We start from the raw sequence: 24000 nt of genomic DNA, 5'->3' as shown, positions 1-24000 counted from the left end.
CAATGTGTTCATCAGACACTAAACCAGACAGCTGTCTTTTATTTGATGTTGTAAATCTGTCACAAGCATGTTGACGTGTTCATGTTTATTATGCACCACGTTTATTGTGTTGACATGTTAGCATTTAGTGTGCTAGCATGCTAACCGTAGCGCTAACAGTCATTCGTCTCCTCGTGTACTTTTGCTGCCACTGTAGTTTTATTCACACGGGCACCAGAACTAACTGAACCAATGTAGTTTTAGCAAAGCAGTGTGTGTGTGTGTGTGTGTGTGTGTGTGTGTGTGTCCTACCTGTCCCACCTCCCTCAGTTTTCCATCTGAGCCTCTGTCCATGAAGAGAGGAGCTCCAACCAGCAGATCTACCAGACTGACAGAAGTGAAGGTACAGTCATAAAGTATGTGAAGTGTCTCTGCTAACACACATTCCTCACTGAACACACATGCTGGATGTATTTCCTGCCTCATAAAACACGTGGAAACTATTGTTTAGTTGTTTGTAATTGTCTGCGACCTGCATTGTTTACATCAGTGGTTCCCAAAGTGGGGGTCGCGACCCCTAGGGGGGGCGCGGTGGTACTACAGGGGGGTCGCGGCTTCATCACCAACCCACACACACAGACGCACACATACACCGGTAAAACAATATAAAATAACCGACGTGACATGCACTGTGTTCCAACCACGCCACCAGAGCGGCTCATGTCACAGACCGACTGTGGCAAAACCAGCGAGAGCGAGAGCGAGCGCGCGCCCGAGCGAGAGAGCGCGAACGAGCGAGGGAGAGAGAGAGTGAGGGAGCGCGAACGAGAGAGAGACACACAGCGACACAGAGCGAGAAAGATACGGAGCGACAGAGAAAGATAAAGATAAGAGAAGGAAGTATGTACAAAGATGGACAGATTTGTGACTGGTCTAAAGCGCAAAAATATTTTATACAGTTCATGCATTATAATGCAATTCATTAAAAACCAAGACAAATTTGGGGTCGGGTTGCGGGGGGGGGGGGGGGTCGTCCAATGTTCCTATATCATCAAAGGGGGTCTTGACAGAAAAAGTTTGGGAACCACTGGTTTACATGAACTTGTGGTCTTCTTCTCCTGTTTTTAATTGGCGCGCTGCAGCGTATTAGAGCCACCAGCTGCTACTGAAACATGTGCCGTGTTAAAACCTGATTTAGTCCGTCACCATCTTCTTTATTTTGCAACCAGAATTGACACAAAGGGGGCGGAGCTAAAAGTGGAACCCAACGCTGAATAAAACATTTTTATGACCAAAATGTTGTAATTAACTTTGATGAAGTGAAATGTTTAATGTTGTAAGATGAAAAACACGGACGACTTCCAGACCCGCTCTGGTAGAGACCTGTCAATCACCGTGTAGCCCCGCCCTAAAGCATCCCCTGCTTTATGGTCTGTTTGACTCTAAATGGACCATAATGTACTAAATGAACATCATGCTGTATTGAAGAAGACTTGAAACTAGAGACTGAGACCATAAACTCATGTTTACAATGTTTACTGAGGTAATAAATCAAGTCTTACCCGTCACTGTTAACATCTGTAGCAGCCACCGAGTGTCCAAAGTAGGCCGCCATCTACAGACAGAGAGGAGGAGGAGGAGGAAGGTTTAATACTAAAAATATGAATTCTGTTTCCATTACATCACACCTTTAGTTCCTCTTATACTTGAGCTTCTGCTCTTCTTCGTGTGTCTTTGATTTTACATATTTAATGAGCTCTGATGGAGGAAACCTGAGAATCGTTGTTCATAAGACAATAAACTACTTTAGGATAAGTATAAAGAGTTCACTGGAGGACAGACTGGTTCAACAAACAGCTGTTCAAACTCTTGTTGCTCTTGATGATGGTTGTGACTAACATGAGAGAGCGAGCGAGAGCGAGAGAGAGAGAGGACGAGTTATGGAGGCCAGACAGGAAAGTGAGGAACTCTGTCATTAACTGATGGAAGCCTCTCATTTACTCCCTCCTCTCTCCTCCCTCCTCTCTCCTCTCTCCTCCCTCCTCCCTCCTCTCTCCTCTCTCCTCTCTCCTCCCTCCTCCCTCCTCTCTCCTCCCTCCTCCCTCCTCTCTCCTCTCTCCTCTCTCCTCCCTCCTCTCTCCTCTCTCCCTTTACAGATTTAGGAACTTCTTGTGTTGCTGCTCAAGAAAGAATATTTATTTTCATACAAGAATAATAAAGAAGATTCTTTTCTTAATTAAATGTATTTTTTTCCTCACAATATAAAAAAGAGAGTATCCCTCCTCCCTCCCTCCCTCCCTACTCCCTCCTAAATGTTTACTCCCTCTTCTAACCCTTAAGAAGCAGTATGAAGGCAGAGTGGTGCAGCTCACCTGTGTTCCTGTGAAGTTCACCATGGACTCCATGTTGAGGCCATTGAAGATGTTCACCTGCAGCAGAAAACCACGACACAGGAAGTCATCCGAGCTCCAGGGATTCATTCAAGTGTGTGTGTGTGTGTGTGTGTGTGTGTAGGTGTGTGGGTGTCTGTGTGTGTGTGTGTTTGTAGGTGTGTGTGTGTGTGTGTGTGTGTGTGTGGGTGTCTGTGTGTGTGTGTAGGTGTGTGTGTGTGTAGGTGTGTGTGTGTAGGTGTGTGTGTGTGTGGGTGTCTGTGTGTGTGTGTGTTTGTAGGTGTGTGTGTGTGTGTGTGTGTGGGTGTCTGTGTGTGTGTGTGTGTGTGTGTGTAGGTGTGTGTGTGTAGGTGTGTGTGTGTGTGTGTGTGGGTGTCTGTGTGTGTGTGTGTGTTTGTAGGTGTGTGTGCGTTTGTAGGTGTGTGTGTGTGTGTAGGTGTGTGTGTGTGTGTGTGTAGGTGTGTGTGTGTGTGGGTGTCTGTGTGTGTGTGTGTAGGTGTGTGTGTGTGTGTAGGTGTGTGTGTGTGTGTTTGTAGGTGTGTGTGTGTGTGTATAGGTGTGTGTGTGTGTAGGTGTGTAGGTGTGTGTGTGTGTGTGTGTGTGGGTGTCTGTGTGGGTGTCTGTGTGTGTGGGTGTTTGTAGGTGTGTGTAGGTGTGTGTGTGTGTGTGTGTAGGTGTGTAGGTGTGTGTGTGTGTGTGTGTGTAGGTGTGTGTGTGTGTACCCCTTTAACACTTACATAGCCCAGAGCCTTGTCTCCTCGAGGTACTCCGGTCACGTAATCTATGCAGGAGAGAAAAGTCACAACTCTGGTGACGACTTCTGTCGGCGTGAACCTTAAAAAATTCTAAATGATATCCTTTAATATTTTTTTATTGTCATCTAAAGCTGTTACATAAAAAACACTAAATTCAAATGATAATGAAATGAAAGATTGTATTTTACTGAAGTATAATAATGAGCTTAGAGCTCGTGTTCAAACTACTGGATTTATTCTAGTTTATCACCAAAACTACATTTTACAGATGACATGTGAACACATCATGATAACGTTATAATGTACCTTCAGCCAGTACTCATGTTCACTGAGCAGAGCCTGAAGGCATCATCATGTAACTGAAGTGAACCTCCGTTGGTTAGCCGTTAGCGGTGCTGCTAACGGGTGGGGGGGTCTAATCTCTAATCTCACCTTCTTCTCCGTCTTCGTTGAAGTCCCCGACCGTCACAGAGTATCCTGAGAACCACGAAAACATGATGTCATCACAGTTCAGACAGCTGTGATTCATATACAGATGTTGATACTCATGGTGTGTGTATGTGTGTGTGTGTGTGTTACCTAAATAACTGTCGTCGTACTGAGCGCTGGCTGACTTGGTGGTGAGGGTGTGTCCATACGGAGTGATGTACTTTCCATCAACCTGGGCAAAGATCTCAGAGAGATCGTCAGAAATCAACTGACCTGAAGAGAGACGAGGAGAACATTAGAGAAGAAGACGAGGACAACAGCAAGAGAAGAAGACGAGGACAACAGCAAGAGAAGAAGACGAGGACAACAGCAAGAGAAGAAGACTTTTATATCGTTCATGAGTTTGTTTACAAGCTTTAGGTTTAGAAAAACATTCAGAACATGTAATTGAAGGAGTCACAGAGACGCAGCGTTAACAAGTGTCTAATCACAACCAGAGGGGTGTGTGTGTGTCTGTCTGTGTGTAGCTGTGAGTGTGTGTAGCTGTGAGTGTGTGTAGCTGTGAATGTGTGTAGCTGTGAGTGTGTGTAGCTGTGAATGTGTGTAGCTGTGAATGTGTGTAGCTGTGAGTGTGTGTAGCTGTGAATGTGTGTAGCTGTGAGTGTGTGTAGCTGTGAATGTGTGTAGCTGTGAATGTGTGTAGCTGTGAGTGTGTGTAGCTGTGAATGTGTGTAGCTGTGAGTGTGTGTAGCTGTGAATGTGTGTAGCTGTGAGTGTGTGTAGCTGTGAGTGTGTGTAGCTGTGAATGTGTGTAGCTGTGAGTGTGTGTAGCTGTGAATGTGTGTAGCTGTGAATGTGTGTAGCTGTGAGTGTGTGTAGCTGTGAATGTGTGTAGCTGTGAGTGTGTGTAGCTGTGAATGTGTGTAGCTGTGAATGTGTGTAGCTGTGAGTGTGTGTAGCTGTGAGTGTGTGTAGCTGTGAGTGTGAGTGAGTGTTGACTCAACAGGAAACAATAATTAGGCTAACACACCCCTGGAAGAGAGAGAGAGAAAACATGTGTGTGACTGAGTCAGGATACAGTCTGTGTGTCACACCCTGTACAGTCAGACTACACGCGCACGCACGCGCACGCGCACACACACACACACACACACACACACACACACACACACACACACACACACACACACACACACACACACACACACACACACAGACACACACACACACCCTGCCAGTAGAAGCTGCCTGGTCCTCCCACCACCACTCTGTTCTTCTGAAAGCACAGAAAAAAGAAAGAATGAAACTTTTATCACTTTCACTTCTCATTGGACCTCATCAGATCAGTGATGAAGTACTCAGATTACTCCCTTTGGTAAAAGTACTAATACCACACAGTAAGAATAAGTACCTTCAGGAAGTCGACGCTGAAGCCGGCCTGACAGAAGCCCTGCCCCTCAGGTGAGTTGGCATCTGGACAGAGAAATAAAACAATAAAAAGTTAACAGATGATACACTATTATTAATATTATTATTATTATCCAGTCTATACATCCAACAGTCAGAGTCCTTAGAATATAACTATAAAACGTTTTAGGTACTTTCAATACTAAAACCCTGAAGAGAGAAGTGACATATTTATATATATACACGCACACACTAGTGTCTGACTGAGGACTGTAGTTCTATGGTCCTGTAGTTCTATGGTCATGTAGTTCTATGGTCATGTAGTTATATGGTCATGTAGTTATATGGTCTTGTAGTTCTATGGTCATGTAGTTATATGGTCTTGTAGTTATATGGTCTTGTAGTTATATGGTCTTGTAGTTATATGGTATTGTAGTTCTATGGTCATGTAGGTCTATGGTCATGTAGTTCTATGGTCATGTAGTTCTATGGTCCTGTAGTTCTATGGTCCTGTAGTTCTATGGTCCTGTAGTTCTATGGTCATGTAGTTATATGGTCTTGTAGTTCTATGGTCATGTAGTTATATGGTCATGTAGTTATATGGTCTTGTAGTTCTATGGTCATGTAGTTATATAGTCTTGTAGTTCTATGGTCATGTAGTTATATGGTCATGTAGTTCTATGGTCATGTAGTTCTATGGTCTTGTAGTTATATGGTATTGTAGTTCTATGGTCATGTAGTTATATGGTCATGTAGTTCTATGATATTGTAGTTATGTGGTTCTGTAGTTATGTGGTTCTGTAGTTCTATGATCTTGTAGTTATACGGTTATGTAGTTCTATGGTATTGTAGTTATATGGTATTGTATGATATTGTAGTTATGTGGTTCTGTAGTTATGCGGTTCTGTAGTTCTATGATCTTGTAGTTATACGGTTATGTAGTTCTATGGTATTGTAGTTATATGGTATTGCAGTTCTATGGTCTTGTAGTTATATGGTCATGTAGTTATATGGTCTTGTAGTTCTATGGTCTTGTAGTTATATGGTATTGTAGTTCTATGGTCTTGTAGTTCTATGGTCATGTAGTTATATGGTCTTGTAGTTCTATGGTCTTGTAGTTATATGGTCATGTAGTTATATGGTCATGTAGTTATATGGTCATGTAGTTATATGGTCATGTAGTTATATGGTCTTGTAGTTCTATGGTCATGCAGTTCTATGATATTGCAGTTCTATGATATTGTAGTTATGTGGTTCTGTAGTTCTATGATATTGTAGTTATATGGTTATGTAGTTATATGGTCTTGTAGTTCTATGGTATTGTAGTTATATGGTCTTGTAGTTATATGGTCTTGTAGTTATATGGTAATGCAGTTCTATGGTCTTGTAGTTCTATGGTCTTGTAGTTCTATGGTATTGCAGTTCTATGGTATTGTAGTTCTATGGTAATGTCGTTATATGGTCATGTAGTTATATGGTCATGTAGTTCTATGATATTGTAGTTCTATGATATGTAGTTATATGATATTGTAGTTATATGATATTGTAGTTATGTGGTTCTGTAGTTCTATGATCTTGTAGTTATATGGTTATGTAGTTATATGGTCTTGTAGTTCTATGGTCATGTAGTTATATGGTCATGTAGTTATATGGTCTTGTAGTTCTATGGTCTTGTAGTTATATGGTCATGTAGTTCTATGGTCATGTAGGACTATGGTCATGTAGTTCTATGGTCATGTAGTTCTATGGTCCTGTAGTTCTATGGTCCTGTAGTTATATGGTCTTGTAGTTGTATGGTCTTGTAGTTCTATGGTCATGTTGTTATATGGTCTTGTAGTTCTATGGTCCTGTAGTTGTATGGTCCTGCAGTTCTATGGTCCTGTAGTTGTATGGTCCTGTAGTTGTATGGTCCTGTAGTTGTATGTCCTGTAGTTGTATGATCCTGTAGTTGTATGTCCTGTAGTTCTATGGTCCTGTAGTTCTATGGTCATGTAGTTCTATGGTCCTGCAGTTCTATGGTCATGTAGTTCTATGGTCCTGCAGTTATATGGTCTTGTAGTTCTATGGTCATGTAGTTATATGGTCCTGTAGTTCTATGGTCCTGTAGTTCTATGGTCCTGTAGTTGTATGGTCCTGTAGTTCTATGGTCCTGTAGTTATATTGTCTTGTAGTTGTATGGTCCTGTAGTTGTATGGTCCTGCAGTTCTATGGTCCTGTAGTTGTATGGTCCTGTAGTTGTATGGTCCTGTAGTTGTATGTCCTGTAGTTGTATGATCCTGTAGTTGTATGTCCTGTAGTTCTATGGTCCTGTAGTTCTATGGTCCTGCAGTTCTATGGTCATGTAGTTCTATGGTCCTGCAGTTATATGGTCATGTAGTTCTATGGTCCTGCAGTTATATGGTCCTGTAGTTCTATGGTCTTGTAGTTATATGGTCATGTAGTTCGATGGTCATGTAGTTCTATGGTCATGTAGTTCTATGGTCCTGTAGTTCTATGGTCCTGTAGTTCTATGGTCCTGTAGTTCTATGGTCCTGTTATCTCTAATGGAACACTGACTTGATCTGCAGGGCGAGTACTCCACCACCGTGCTGCCTTTCTTCAGGTAACACGTTCCCACCGGCTCTCGCTCAGAGACACCGAACGTTGACCACTGATACAGAGGAGCACAGGCCTGGAAAACAGTATAAACAAAGGATAATAAAGCATAATAAAGGATAATAAAGCATAATAAAGGATAATAAAGCATAATAAAGGATAATAAAGCATAATAAAGGATAATAAAGTATAATAAAGTATAATAAAGGATAATAAGGTATAATAAAGTATAATAAGGTATAATAAAGCATAATAAAGGATAATAAAGTATAATAAAGTATAATAAAGTATAATAAAGTATAATAAAGGATAATATAGTATAATAAAGGATAATAAAGTATAATAAATATATCACCAGGATGTGTTCTCCATCAGATCGTACTGAGGCTCCGAACCACTGCTTGGATTTAAACTCCATCTGAGCTCCGTCTTTATTCCTGTCATCTGGAAAGAGATAAAAGTACAAATATCATTAATTTACGTAAATGAGCAAACACATAAAGACATAATGTGTTTACACACACATATACATATATATATATATATATATATATATATATATATATATATATATATATATATATATATATATATATATATATATATATATATATATATATATATATATATATATACATATTATTTGTGCTGAGTGGAGGTTTGTACCACCATCAGTTTCTTTCTTCCTTGAATGACTTTCTTGAGGACTCAAATGATATTGAGCACATTAATAACTAATTGAAGAGAACTTTCTGGTTTTCAGTGAACAGTTTTAGTTTCACCAAATCTCTTTATAATATTTAACAGTTACATTTACCGCGAGGAACGTTTTATTTTGTGATGGTGTTGGCGCCCCCTGTGGACAAAGACGGTAGTGTTTCACTATTCCTCATGTCTGTCCAAAGCATTAAGAAGAATTAAGAATAAGTATTTATAGAAATAGAGCATCTTCTCTCTGATGGTCTCGGTTACTGAAGTAGGTCATTAAAGGATCAGGATTAATCTGAGACTGGTTTCGGTTCCTCATGAGATCAGTACAAACCCTAAGATGAGGAGTAATACACGGTGTACATGTACACACTAGCAGGTATGTAATATGTGGTGATGAAGAGATGAAGAGACGCCCTGTCCTCCTCTCACACCAGAGCCAGCTGGCTGACGTCATGGTGCTGCGTTCAAAGACCGAACCACCACTAAGCTTCTGAAGGAGGAAACGCTGGGGGGGAGGTTCCCGTCGGGGGGGGAACCTCAAGAGACGTTGTTAAGAGACTGGTTCCATCACTCAGAGTAGACAAACAGAAAGGTTTGTTTCACTCATCTCTGGCAACAATTAAAGACGCTTTTGTAATTAGGTCAGTCAACAGGGGGGGGGGGCGTTAAGCACCATGGTTAGTTACCCTAACCATGGCAACACACTCTTTGTTGTTGTTGTTTTATGGGGGGGGTTGGTCAATAGAGGATTGCAAAACCTCTACCTCAAGAAATGAGGCGACGACAACAAAGGCAGTAAAGATACGAGTCGGTTCAGAAATCCTTTAAAGTAAATGTTGTAATAAAGGTGTATTCATTGGTAGGATGAAGGTGTGTGGACTGTTTAAAGGGACAGTGTGGTTGAATGAGGTACTTATACACACTCAGTGTAGTACTACAGTAGATGGCGGTCGGCACTTTAAAACACCAAAGTCACAACGACACTAAATGACTGGTTTTGTTGATTTGTGTGTTTAAAAGGAGCAGAATTAATATTCAGATACAAAGTGTGATCTTTACACCACAGCTCTCACAACTCTGCTGCTGCCTCCGTCGGTGAGTGACTGAAACACCAAACTCTATTATCGACTCTATTATGTATGTGATGTGGACATAGAGGCTCTGACTCATATTCATATCTCTCTTCCTGCTACGAGCTGACCAATGAAACACCAGACGAGTCAAACTCCTGGAAGAGAATTATACATAAAAACAGTTTGTGGTGCATCATGTTAGACGGCCCAGAATAGGACACACACGCACCAGTCACTTCTGTTCTCTGGTCCAGTAAAGCTTTGGCCAGCAATCAGGTTAGACCAACAACAAAGGCCTTTATTGTGGGAGGAAAACACACACACACACACACACACACACACACACACACACACACACACACACACGCACACACACACACACACACACACACACACACACACACACACACACACCACTCACTAACAGCATTACAGCCAGAGGCAACAACATCAGTCTATCAGTTGAAATCAGCTCGTATGTATCAGATAATACCAGCTTCATGCAGATAAATGTGTATACGTGTGTGTGTGTGGGTAGGTGTGTGTGTGTGGTTTCCTGCTGTCTTAGCTGAGGTCTTCCTCAAAATACCAACCAGTCACACAACATGTTTTTGTCTTGTTGTTTTCAACACTGAGGGAAAGTATTCTGATACTTTACTGCAGTAAAAGTACTAATACCACACAGTAAAAGTACTACTACAGTAAAAGTACTAATACCACACAGTAAAAGTACTAATACCACAGAGTAAAAGTACTAATATCACAAATATGTACCTGAGTACGTACATGTACTTAGTTACTGGTTTAAATATACTACAGTAGAAGTATTTCTACGTGTAGAACAATGAACGAGAACCTTCACCAGGTTTTGATTATGTTTAAGTATAATTATTGAATTATTATGATTGTTTTATTGTTATTAGATTATTGTTGTGTTTCTGATATTCATGTTTTAAATGTGGAACATTTCACCTTCTGATCTTTACACGTGGCTCGTTTAGTTTTATTGATTAAAACATATTTTACTGTCATCATCGTCATTATTGTTGTGTTGTGGATTCAAATGAAGACTACAGTTGAATATGTCCCTTCAGGGCTTACGTCAGCTGAGTCTACCTTTAAAGTGACATCATATCCTGTTACTGTCAGACCAGCGGGTTGTGAAAGCTGCAGGTTTGAGTCACCGCTGGTTTAGAGGCTGAAGAGTTTCAACACACGAGTAGAAATGTGATTAACTCACTTTAATCTGCTTCTGACATAAATACTGAAACATAAAAGTTGCAGCTGCATGAGTGAATGCAACAGTCGGAACATGGCTGGAAAACGACCCCAATGAAAAGCAGCCCACGGACTTCAGTCACCTCGCCCGGACCAGGGAAACCGGGGCTCCCTCCCGGAGCCAGACCCAGGAGGGGAGCTCGTCGGCAAGCGTCTGGTGGCCGGGCCTTCGCCCATGGGGCCCGGTCGGGCTCAGCCCGAATAAACAGCATGGAGCAGCCACCCTGTGGACCCACCACCCGCAGGGATAAGCATCGGGGTCGGATGCAATGCAGACCGGGCGGCGGGTCAGGCGGGAGGCCTGGGCGAGCCGATCGCTGGCAGCATAGACTAGCTCTAGGGACGTGGAGCGTCACCTTGCTAGCGGGGAAAGAGCCAGAGCTGGTGCAGGAGGTGGAGCGGTACCAGCTAGATATAGTTGGACTCACCTCCACACACAGCGCTGGCTCTGGAGCCAAGCTCCTGGAGAGGGGTTGGACTTTGTCCTTTTCCGGAGTTGCCCAGGGTGAGAGGCGCCGGGCGGGAGTGGGGATACTCACGAGCCCCCGGCTGAGCGCTGCTGTGTTGGAGTTCTCCCCGGAGAACGAGAGGGTCGCCTCCATGCGCCTACGGGTTGCGGGGAGCAAGGCTCTGACTGTGGTTTGTGCTTATGCACCAAACAGCAGTTCAGAGTATCCGGCCTTCTTGGAGTCGGTGGGAGGGGTCCTGGAAAGGGCGCCACCTACCGACTCCATAGTTCTCCTGGGGGACTTCAACGCTCACGTGGGCAATGACGGAGAAACCTGGCGGGGGGTGATTGGGAGGAACGGCTTGCCCGATCTGAACCCGAATGGTGTTTTGTTATTGGACTTCTGTGCGTGCCATGGTTTGGCCATAACGAACACCATGTTCGAACATAAGGTGGCTCATAAGTGTACCTGGTACCAGAACACCTTAGGCCGGAGATCAATGATCGACTTTGTAATCGTATCATTTGATTTGCGGCCGTATGTCTTGGACACTCGGGTGAAGAGAGGAGCAGAGCTGTCAACTGATCACCACCTGGTGGTGAGTTGGATCAGATGGCAGGGGAACCGGTTGGAAAGACCCGGCAAGCCCAAATGTGTAGTGAGGGTGAACTGGGAACGTCTGGCGGAAGACCATGTCCGGGAGGTCTTTAACTCCCACCTCCGGAAGAACTTCTCATACATCCCGAGGGAGGTTGGGGACATGGAATCCGAATGGACCATGTTCAAAGCCTCTATTGTGGACGCGGCCGCTAGGAGCTGTGGCCGGAAGGTCATCGGTGCCTGTCGTGGCGGCAACCCGAGAACCCGGTGGTGGACACCGGAGGTGAGGGACGCCGTCAAGCTGAAGAAGGAGACCTTCAAGGCCTGGTTGGCCCAGGGGTCTCCCGAAGCAGCTGACAGGTACCGGCAGACCAGAAGGGCTGCAGCTGCGGTGGTCGCGAATGCTAAAACTCAGGCATGGGAGGAGTTCGGGGAGGCCATGGAGAAGGACTTTCGGTTGGCCTCAAGGAGGTTCTGGCAAACCATCCGACGGCTCAGGAAGGGAAAGCAGGGCTTACCCCAGGCTGTTCTCAGCAAGGGGGGGGGGGGGGGGGGGAACTGCTGACCCGGACAGGGGACATCGTCGGGCGGTGGAAAGAGCACTTTGAGGAACTCCTAAACCCGACCAACATGTCCTCTGCAGAGGAGGCAGCGCCTGAAGATCTAGGGGGAGGCTCACCCATATCCCTGGCAGAGGCCGCTGAGGTAGTCAAAAAGCTCCTCGGTGGCAAGGCGCCAAGGGTGGATGAGATCCGCCCTGAGATGCTGAAAGCGCTGGACATAGTTGGGCTGTCCTGGCTGACACGCCTCTTCAATGTCGCATGGGGGTCGGGATCAGTGCCCATGGACTGGCAGACTGGGGTGGTGGTTCCCATTTTCAAAAAGGGGGACCGGAGAGTGTGCTCGAATTACCGGGGTATCACACTACTCAGCCTCCCGGGGAAGGCTTATGCCAGGGTGCTGGAAAGGAGGCTCTGACCGTTTGTCGAACCTCAGATTCAAGAGGAGCAATGCGGTTTCCGTCCCGGCCGTGGAACAGTGGACCAGCTCTTTACCCTCGCAAGACTACTGGAGGGGTTCTGGGAGTTTGCCCAACCAGTCTACATGTGCTTTGTGGACTTGGAGAAGGCTTTCGACCGGGTCCCTCGGGGGTTCTTGTGGGGGGTGCTGCGGGAGTATGGGGTGCCGGACCCATTACAACGGGCAATCCGGTCTCTGTACGACTGCAGTAGGAGCTGTGTCCGCATTCTCGGCAATAAGTCAGACACGTTCCCGGTGGGTGTTGGCCTCCGCCAGGGCTGCCCTTTGTCTTCGGTCCTGTTCGTGACTTTCATGGACAGGATATCTAGGCGCAGCCGGGGGGTGGAGAACGCCAGGTTCGGGGGTCTCGGGATCGCCTCTCTGCTGTTTGCAGATGATGTGGTCCTGTTAGCCTCCTCGGATCGTGACCTCCAGCATTCACTGGGGCGGTTTGCAGCCGAGTGTGAAGCGGCGGGGATGAGAGTTAGCACCTTCAAATCTGAGGCCATGGTGCTCTGCCGGAAACCGGTGGATTGCTCCCTCCAGGTGGGGACGGAGTGCCTACCTCAAGCGAAGGAGTTCAAGTATCTCGGGGTCTTGTTCACGAGTGAGGGTAAGATGGAGCGGGAGATCGACAGACGGATCGGTGCGGCTGCAGCAGTAAAGCAGGCGCTGCACCGGACCATCTTGGTGAAGAGGGAGCTGAGCCGGAAGGCAAAGCTCTCAATTTACCACTCGGTCTACGTTCCTACCCTCACCTATGGTCACGAACTCTGGGTCGTGACCGAAAGGACAAGGTCGCGGCTACAAGCGGCCGAAATAAGCTTCCTCCGTAGGGTGGCCGGGCTCAGCCTTAGAGATAGGGTAAGGAGCTCGGTCATCAGAAGGGAGCTTGGAGTCGAGCCGCTACTCCTTCGCGTCGAAAGGAGTCAGCTGAGGTGGTTCGGGCATCTAATTAGGATGCCTCCTGGACGCCTCCCACTGGAGGTTTTCCAGGCACGTCCAACTGGGAAGAGACCCCGGGGAAGACCCAGAACACGCTGGAGGGATTACATCTCCCAGCTGGCCTGGGAACGCCTCGGGATCCCCCAGAATGAGCTGGAACATGTTGCCGGTGAGAGGGAAGTCTGGGTCAGCCTGCTTGGCCTGTTGCCACCGCGACCCAACCCCGGATAAGCGGAGGAAAATGGATGGATGGATGGAATCTGCTTCATGAGGCAACAGAGGCCACGCCCAGAGAGCACCACCACGCCCACTGTATGTGTGTGTGTTAATGACTGTGTGTGTGTGTTAATGACTGTGTGTGTGTGTGTGTGAGTGTGTTAATGACTGTGTGTGTGTGTGTGAGTGTTAATGACTGTGCGTGTGTGTGTGTGTGTTAATGACTGTGTGTGTGTGTGTGCGCGTGTGTGAGTGTGTGTTAATGACTGGATGTGTGAGTGTGTTAATGACTGTGTGTGTGTGTGTGAGTGTGTTAATGACTGTGTGTGTGAGTGTGTGTTAATGACTGTGTGTGTGAGTGTGTGTTAATGACTGTGTGTGAGTGTATGTGAGTGTGTTAATGACTGTGTGTGTGAGTGTGTGTTAATGACTGTGTGTGTGTGCGCGTGTGTGAGTGTGTGTTAATGACTGTGTGTGTGTGTGAGTGTGTTAATGACTGAGTGTGTGTGTGTGTGAGTGTGTTAATGACTGTGTGTGTGTGTGTGAGTGTGTGTTAATGACTGTGTGTGTGTGTGTGAGTGTGTTAATGACTGTGTGTGTGTGAGTGAGTGTTAATGACTGTGTGTGTGTGTGTGTGTGTGAGTGTGTGTTAATGACTGTGTGTGTGTGCGCGTGTGTGAGTGTGTGTTAATGACTGTGTGTGTGTGTGAGTGTGTTAATGACTGAGTGTGTGTGTGTGTGAGTGTGTTAATGACTGTGTGTGTGTGTGTGAGTGTGTGTTAATGACTGTGTGTGTGTGTGCGCGTGTGTGTTAATGACTGTGTGTGTGCGTGTGAGTATGTGTTAATGACTGTGTGTGTGTGAGTGTGTGTTAATGACTGTGTGTGTGTGAGTGTGTGTGTGAGTGTGTTTATCCAAACTAAACTCTCCATGAGTCTAAATCTTCTCACATGTTCATGTCTCAGTAACATGGAGGACACACAACTTATCTAGTATTTACTATTTTTAATCGCTTTTCTGTTTTATTTCTATTTGTTGATGTTACAAAATGATTTATTTATTTATTTAATATATTTTATTTATTTATATTTTATTTATTTATATTTTATTTATTTATATTTTATTATTGTATTTATTTATATATTAATATATGTCTCACAAACAGACTTGTGATGAATCATCATGTTTCACTGGTGAACATCTCCACGTTGATATTTAACTGAAGAAATGCTTTTTATTTTCTCATGAATTCTATTTTTTGTTTATTTTTAGGATTTCCTGATATTTATGAAGTGTCACTGACAGTTCAGTCTGTTTCCTGTGTGACAAGACACAGCAGGGTCACGAGCACACTCTATTAATAATAATAACAATAATAACTGTATTTATAGAGCATACTCTATGAATAATAATAACAATAATAACTATTCATAGAGCATACTCTATTAATAATAATAATAACTGTATTTATAGAGCATACTCTATTAATAATAATAACAATAATAACTGTATTTATAGAGCATACTCTATTAATAATAATAATAACTGTATTTATAGAGCACTCTATTAATAATAACAATAATAACTGTATTTATAGAGCATACTCTATTAATAATAATAACAATAATAACTGTATTTATAGAGCATACTCTATTAATAATAATAACAATAATAACTATTCATAGAGCATACTCTATTAATAATAATAATAATAACTGTATTTATAGAGCATACTCTATTAATAATAATAACAATAATAACTGTATTTATAGAGCATACTCTATTAATAATAATAATAACTGTATTTATAGAGCACTCTATTAATAATAACAATAATAACTGTATTTATAGAGCATACTCTATTAATAATAATAACAATAATAACTGTATTTATAGAGCATACTCTATTAATAATAATAATAACTGTATTTATAGAGCACACTATTAATAATAATAACAATAATAACTATTTATAGAGCATACTCTATTAATAATAATAATAATAATAACTGTATTTATAGAGCATACTCTATTAATAATAATAACAATTAAAGCTGCGAGCAGCATTGATCGGGCCCTCGCAACTTCACGCACGTCGAGGGTACTAGCAGGACTCTGGCCATGCATTTCTGTGACCATCATACACTGCGTGCACGAGTTAAACGGTATTTCCTGCGTCGACCAGCAGCGTAGCAAGATCATGTTGCCAGGTCTTAAGCCTCAAATGTTTTGAGTGTACATCCGATACAATCATAAATGTAAGCCTGTTAAGATCATTAAGAAAATGAATGTGTGTGAATGTGCTTCAGTGTTTGTAACATAACAGACTGTCAGTTTACTGGGATGGGGTTCAACTCCCTGCAGTGTCCTGCTGATTGTATTTGGACTTACATGAAAGTTAACAAAACAGTAGTGCCATTTGCTGTTACTTGAACACTTTAATTTAACACTGTTTTCATTTTAAGTTGTTCTGTAACTTTAGATTGTAGTGTGAAGCATTCATTGTAACATTTTACCTGATTGTCATGAAGAAGCTCTGGACAGATCATTTATACTAATGCCCACTGACATGGTTTGAAAATGCACTGTTATCTAACTTTTGCTCTCCAAGCATCTTAGTTTGCACATATTTAGATCAGAGAAGTCTTTTTCTCATGGTGTGCCCACAAACCCTTTCAATAAGTTCAGTGTTTGGGCCGCTGTAATTATAGAATCCTGCTTACGTCCGTGCTTATCAGTAGGTGGCGCTATGACTATGAGTTAATATTGGCATCCAGAAGTCCTAAAGCCATGACAGTCAACAAGCATGTCAAGTTTCGGACAGTTTTGACAAAGTACAGTCGAGTTACAACAGCTTGATGGATGATGGTGAACCATGTAAACTGGCCATCACACCATATCCACGTCGTTCGATGAAACCTAAAGCTTTCAGTAACTTTTAATCGCTAAGGTCTTTAGATTGTTCTGACCAAATTCTAAGGTTATCGGATTAATTCCCTAGGAGGAGTTGGTAGTACAGCACCTGGAAATGGAAATAAAACATGAGAAATTCATACAAAATTCAAAATGGCTGACTTCCGGTTGGGTTTAGAGCATGGTCCCAAGAGACTTTATTTTAAGTCCACATGTGATACATGTGCCTACCAAATTTTGTAAATCTATGTGAAACGTACAGCGAGGGCTGCTTCGTCTAAATTTTGTAGGGGGCGCTATTGAGCCGATTTGCCACTCTGAACCAATAAAATCATATTATATAACTACATTTTGGGCTTTAAATGTGTATGCCAAGTTTGCTTATGTTTCGAGCATGTCTAGCCTCTCAAAAACACCTAAATTTTTCATGGTGAAGAATGCGTCGCCACGGCAACAGCTTTTCACGAAACAACAAGCTTTGAGTAACTTTTCATCACAAAGGTCTAAACTAATAAATAAATAAATAAAAGAATTGAGTAAAATCAACAAATAACAATAAAACAGAAAAGCGACGACGTGACAGAAAGGCCAGTGTGTGAAGAAGTGTTTGAAGAAGTGATTATGAAGATGAGGATAAAGATCATGATAAGTTGAGTTGTGGTTGAATCCTCACAGAGACGAGTCCTCACAATGTCTCACCTCAACATTCCTCAACGTGTCCCGACACGAGGCTCACCGCCCGGCAGCAGCTCTGCTATGTGTTCAAGAGGTGCGTTCAGGGACTAAATAACTATATATATAGATCTATATATCTATAGATATACTGTATAGATCTATATATGAGTTATCTATGATGCATGTGCTTTAAGGTTGTACTGAACAGATTGAAGCGTTGACTCCTGCACAGATTATTGTTCTTTGTTGCCTATTTATTGTGTTTGAAGTTATTTCTGCAGAGTGTCAGATAAAGATCAGCCTCCAACAGCCTCCACAGACTATATGTATACTAAACTATATCTATATTCATATGCTACACACGTCAGAGACATTAAACCTGACGCAAACTAAAATAAACTAAATATATAAAGACTAAAACCAACTCTTCCTGATGAACTGAATCTGACCCACAAACACTGAAAACTAAAGTAAACGATCTGCTGTGAACTCCACAGACTCAATAGAATCTTTATTTCATTAAAACCAATCAGCTTATCGTTCACAAATATATTGAGATGAAGGCTCACGGAGAAAGTCTTCTTCACTTCACTTCTCTCAGCTTCATCAGTTTAGTGAAAGCTCAGAGTCTCTCTGGAGTTTAACCTTCAAAGAGCGCAGCAGCTGAGAACAGATTCACTTATCAGGGGGCCACAGGGTCCCTGGTAGGGTTTCTGTTTCTGTCCCTTCAGAATAAAACACAACCCAGAAGGTTCTACACTAAAACACAACCCAGAAGGTTCGAGACTAAAACAACCCAGAAGGTTCTAGACTAAAACACAACCCAGAAGGTTTCAGACTAAAACACAACCCAGAAGGTTTCAGACTAAAACACAACCCAGAAGGTTCTAGACTAAAACAACCCAGAAGGTTCTAGACTAAAACACAACCCAGAAGGTTTCAGACTAAAACACAACCCAGAAGGTGTTTCAGAATAAAACACAACCCAGAAGGTTCTAGACTAAAACACAACCCAGAAGGTTCTAGACTAAAACAACCCAGAAGGTTCTAGACTAAAACAACCCAGAAGATTCTAGACTAAAACACAACCCAGAAGGTTCTAGACTAAAACAACCCAGAAGGTTCTAGACTAAAACACAACCCAGAAGGTTTCAGACTAAAACACAACCCAGAAGGTTTCAGACTAAAACACAACCCAGAAGGTTTCAGACTAAAACACAGCCCAGCAGGTTTCAGACTAAAACACAACCCAGAAGGTTCTAGACTAAAACACAGCCCAGAAGGTTCTAGACTAAAACACAACCCAGAAGGTTTCAGACTAAAACACAACCCAGAAGGTTTCAGACTAAAACACAACCCAGAAGATTCTAGACTAAAACACAACCCAGAAGGTTTCAGACTAAAACACAACCCAGAAGGTTTCAGACTAAAACACAACCCAGAAGGTTCTAGACTAAAACACAGCCCAGCAGGTTTCAGACTAAAACACAACCCAGAAGGTTTCAGACTAAAACACAACCCAGAAGGTTTCAGACTAAAACACAACCCAGAAGGTTTCAGACTAAAACACAACCCAGAAGGTTTCAGACTAAAACACAACCCAGAAGGTTCTAGACTAAAACACAACCCAGAAGGTTTCAGACTAAAACACAACCCAGAAGATTCTAGACTAAAACACAACCCAGAAGGTTCTACATTAAAACACAACCCAGAAGGTTCTAGACTAAAACACAACCCAGAAGGTTTCAGACGAAAACACAACCCAGAAGGTTTTACACTAACCTGTGTTGTCGAACTCCAGCTGCTGGCAGGAGGAACTCTTCCAGGGACAACTGTACACTGCTCCTCTCTCCTCTACACTACTGGGTGAGGAGGTGTTAGCTCGGGGAGCGCCCACCAGAACATCTGACCTGAGGAGAGGAGGAGAGGAGAGGAGAGGAGAGGAGTGAGGGTTTCATTGCTCTACAGTTTACATCTTCTGAAACACGTACAACACTGATTATTATAATAGAAATGAGTCATATTGTGATAATTATTATTATGTGTGGACGTATGACCTAGAGGACAACGAAGGGGGCGACGAAGGGGATGACAAAGGGGATGATGTAGGGGACGACGAAGGGGACGACGAAAGGGACGACGAAAGGAACGACAAAGAGGACGACGCAGGGGACGACGCAGGGGGACGACGTAGGGGACGAGGTAGGGGGATGACGTAGGGGACGAGGTAGGGGACGATGAAGGGGATGACGTAGGGGACGAGGTAGGGGACGATGAAGGGGGATGACGTAGGGGACGACGTAGGGACGAGACGATGTCAAGATGTAAACATGAAAACACGTAAACACGATCTGTCCAGTAGCCGTGACGTTGTCGGTTCGGAGCTCTGACGTGGATTGTTTGGACCGATGGAACGTCTCAGAGGGACAAGCTGCTTTTTAACCAAAGCTTAAGTTTACGTGTATTTCTAAATGTAGTTTTACTTTTTAAACATGAAAACAAAGCTCTTCATCAGGAAACAGTTTGTGTTCTTTCTGATATATTTGAAACTGTGATATGAAATGATGTCGCTATGATGAATTAATAAACAGCTGTGTCTCCTCATCATCATGAGGGACGACAGGAAATAAAACCGTTCACTGAACTCTTTAATCTCTTCAGGACGTCCGACACCAGAGACAACGAGAGCACAGAAATAGAGACTACAAGAGGTCTGCAGGAGATGATTACACGTCTGCTCATATCTTTATAAAACAGGAAACCAGAAGACAGACAGATCACATGACATCAAGCGGAAACAAGAACAGAAATACTTCACGAAAAACTTCATGAAATAAACATGAACAGGTCTATAGATCTATGAAAACACAAGTCAATAAAAGCTCTGAAATACATTTTTGTGGCTGAAGTTTAAACGTTTGGAGGAGAATTTAGATCTTTAACCTCCTGATGAGAAACATAGTACTCAAGTACTCAAGTATTCAAGTACTCAAGTACAAACTCATAGTACTTTACGTGAGTATTTCCATTTAATGACACTTTATACTTCTTTAGAGGTTAAATTTGTACTTTATACTGTACTACACCTCAGAGGTACGTACTTTATACTGTACTACATCTCAGAGGTACATATTGTACTTTATACTGTACTACATCTCAGAGGTACATATTGTACTTTATACTGTACTACATCTCAGAGGTACGTACTTTATACTGTACTACATCTCAGAGGTACATATTGTACTTTATACTGTACTACACCTCAGAGGTACATGTTGTACTTTATACTGTACTACACCTCAGAGGTACATATAGTACTTTATACTGTACTACATCTCAGAGGTACATGTTGTACTTTATACTGTACTACATCTCAGAGGTACATATTGTACTTTATACTGTACTACATCTCAGAGGTACGTACTTTATACTGTACTACATCTCAGAGGTACATATTGTACTTTATACTGTACTACACCTCAGAGGTACATGTTGTACTTTATACTGTACTACACCTCAGAGGTACATATAGTACTTTATACTGTACTACATCTCAGAGGTACATATTGTACTTTATACTGCACTACATCTCAGAGGTACATGTTGTACTCTATACTGTACTACACCTCAGAGGTACATATTGTACTTTATACTGTACTACATCTCAGAGGTACATGTTGTACTTTATACTGTACTACATCTCAGAGGTACATATTGTACTCTATACTGTACTACATCTCAGAGGTACATATTGTACTCTATACTGTACTACATCTCAGAGGTACATATTGTACTTTATACTGTACTACATCTCAGAGGTACATATTGTACTCTATACTGTACTACATCTCAGAGGTACATATTGTACTTTATACTGTACTACACCTCAGAGGTACATGTACTTTATACTGTACTACATCTCAGAGGTACATGTTGTACTTTATACTGTACTACATCTCAGAGGTGCATGTTGTACTTTATACTGTACTACATCTCAGAGGTACATATTGTACTCTATACTGTACTACACCTCAGAGGTACATATTGTACTCTATACTGTACTACATCTCAGAGGTACATATTGTACTTTATACTGTACTACACCTCAGAGGTACATATAGTACTTTATACTGTACTACACCTCAGAGGTACATATTGTACTTTATACTGTACTACATCTCAGAGGTACATGTTGTACTTTATACTGTACTACACCTCAGAGGTACATATTGTACTTTATACTGTACTACATCTCAGAGGTACATATTGTACTTTATACTGTACTACACCTCAGAGGTACATATTGTACTTTATACTGTACTACATCTCAGAGGTACATGTTGTACTTTATACTGTACTACATCTCAGAGGTACATGTTGTACTCTATACTGTACTACACCTCAGAGGTACATATTGTACTTTATACTGTACTACATCTCAGAGGTGCATGTTGTACTTTATACTGTACTACACCTCAGAGGTACATGTTGCACTGTATACTGTACTACATCTCAGAGGTGCATATTGTACTTTATACTGTACTACACCTCAGAGGTACATATTGTACTTTATACTGTACTACACCTCAGAGGTACATGTTGCACTTTATACTGTACTACACCTCAGAGGTACATATTGTACTTTATACTGTACTACACCTCAGAGGTACATATAGTACTTTATACTGTACTACATCTCAGAGGTACATGTAGTACTTTATACTGTACTACATCTCAGAGGTACATATTGTACTTTATACTGTACTACATCTCAGAGGTACATGTTGTACTTTATACTGTACTACACCTCAGAGGTACATGTTGTACTTTATACTGTACTACATCTCAGAGGTACATGTTGTACTTTATACTGTACTACACCTCAGAGGTACATATTGTACTTTATACTGTACTACACCTCAGAGGTACATATTGTACTTTATACTGTACTACATCTCAGAGGTACATATTGTACTTTATACTGTACTACACCTCAGAGGTACATATTGTACTTTATACTGTACTACACCTCAGAGGTACATATTGTACTTTATACTGTACTACATCTCAGAGGTACATATTGTACTTTATACTGTACTACACCTCAGAGGTACATATTGTACTTTATACTGTACTACACCTCAGAGGTACATATTGTACTTTATACTGTACTACACCTCAGAGGTACATATTGTACTTTATACTGTACTACACCTCAGAGGTACATATTGTACTTTATACTTCATTTATTTGACACCTTTAGTTACAGATTCAGATTATTAATCTACTAATATATATTGATGTATTATTACAGATTTAACTACCAGTAGTATATAAAGTCAATAAAATGATAAACACATTAAATATAATACAATAATATAATATATATTATTCTGCATAATGAGTACTTTTGCTTTTTAATTATACTTTGAAGTTCGTACTTCAGTGCTTTTATTTTTTAAACTTTTAAATGCAGGACTTTTATACTTACAACAGAGTATTCATATTATATATATATAGTATATATATAGTATACATAGTATATATATATATATATATATATATATATACATATATATATATATATATATATACATATATATATACATATATATATATATACATATATATATATATACATATATATATATATATATATACATATATATATATATATATATATATACATATATATATATATATATATGTACATATATATATATATATATATATATATATATATATATATATATATATATATATATATATATATATACATACATATATATATATATATATATATATATATATATATATATATATATATATATATATATATATATACATATATATACTATATATATATGTATTGTTAGTGTTGTTCGTGTGGTATTGATGCCGAGTATCTGAGCATAATACTTTTTATATATGTATATATATATATATATATATATATATATATATTTATATGTATCTTACTGCTTGTTGTTGGGGGGGCTGAAGAAGTCCACCGAGAAGCCGAAGTAGCTGCCCTCCGGCCCGGAGAACACGGCCGGTTTGTCTGCGTCCAGGTTGAAGGATCCTCCGCGACGGAGAAGACCCAAACACAGCAGGACGAGGACTGTGCGTCCCCCGGCCATGGCTGCGGAACCACCGAGGAAGACGGTTTAAAGTCTATATATATATGTAAATATAAACAGAGGCGCGTTCAGTGGTTTTTTAGTGTTAGTTAAACCGCGACTTCCGGTGTTACCCCGAGGTCTGTCCGGTTCTGTCCGGCGGTTCGTTAGCCTCTTTTTAGCCGATAAAAGTAGCAGAAATACGGGGACAAGCTTGGGGAGAGGCCGCGACCGACCGACCGACCGACTGACTGAGTGTGAGTGAGTGTCTGTGTGTGTTTGGAAGTGTGTCAGTTGACCACTAGTGTCAAGTTACATTACTAGACCACACGGCGTCCGGTTAATCCCCTTCAAAACAAAAGCACTGGCGTGTTATTTTTAAATATATATTATTATTAATATATCTTTTTTTTCATGATAAGTACAAACAAATAAGGCATGTTTAC

General features: G+C 41.6%; 1 protein-coding gene across 2 annotated transcripts in view; it reads right to left on the bottom strand.

The window, feature by feature from the left end:
- Positions 1-23826, bottom strand: part of itgav (integrin, alpha V) — a 38391-nt gene extending 14565 nt beyond the window's left edge. The window contains exons 1-12 of one of the 2 annotated variants that reach the window (XM_076112241.1): positions 23415-23826; positions 19218-19345; positions 7911-7999; positions 7517-7631; positions 4965-5026; positions 4784-4829; positions 3704-3826; positions 3557-3601; positions 3107-3150; positions 2352-2408; positions 1542-1594; positions 292-367 (exon numbers count right to left, since the gene is read on the bottom strand). In XM_076112241.1, coding sequence (XP_075968356.1) covers positions 292-367; positions 1542-1594; positions 2352-2408; positions 3107-3150; positions 3557-3601; positions 3704-3826; positions 4784-4829; positions 4965-5026; positions 7517-7631; positions 7911-7999; positions 19218-19345; positions 23415-23575 — 999 coding nt within the window. In that variant the 5' untranslated portion in view covers positions 23576-23826. The remainder of the gene's footprint in view (positions 1-291; positions 368-1541; positions 1595-2351; positions 2409-3106; positions 3151-3556; positions 3602-3703; positions 3827-4783; positions 4830-4964; positions 5027-7516; positions 7632-7910; positions 8000-19217; positions 19346-23414) is intronic. The other variant, XM_076112242.1, reaches the window with a different exon arrangement.
- Positions 23827-24000: the final 174 nt, after the last annotated feature.

This window comes from Anarhichas minor, unplaced genomic scaffold, assembly GCF_050575085.1.
Source record: "Anarhichas minor isolate MPS153535 unplaced genomic scaffold, ASM5057508v1 ptg000048l, whole genome shotgun sequence".
NCBI classification, from domain to species: domain Eukaryota; kingdom Metazoa; phylum Chordata; class Actinopteri; order Perciformes; family Anarhichadidae; genus Anarhichas; species Anarhichas minor.
The sequence above is the reverse complement of the archived record's forward strand: the minus strand, read 5'-3'. Positions and strand labels throughout refer to the sequence as shown.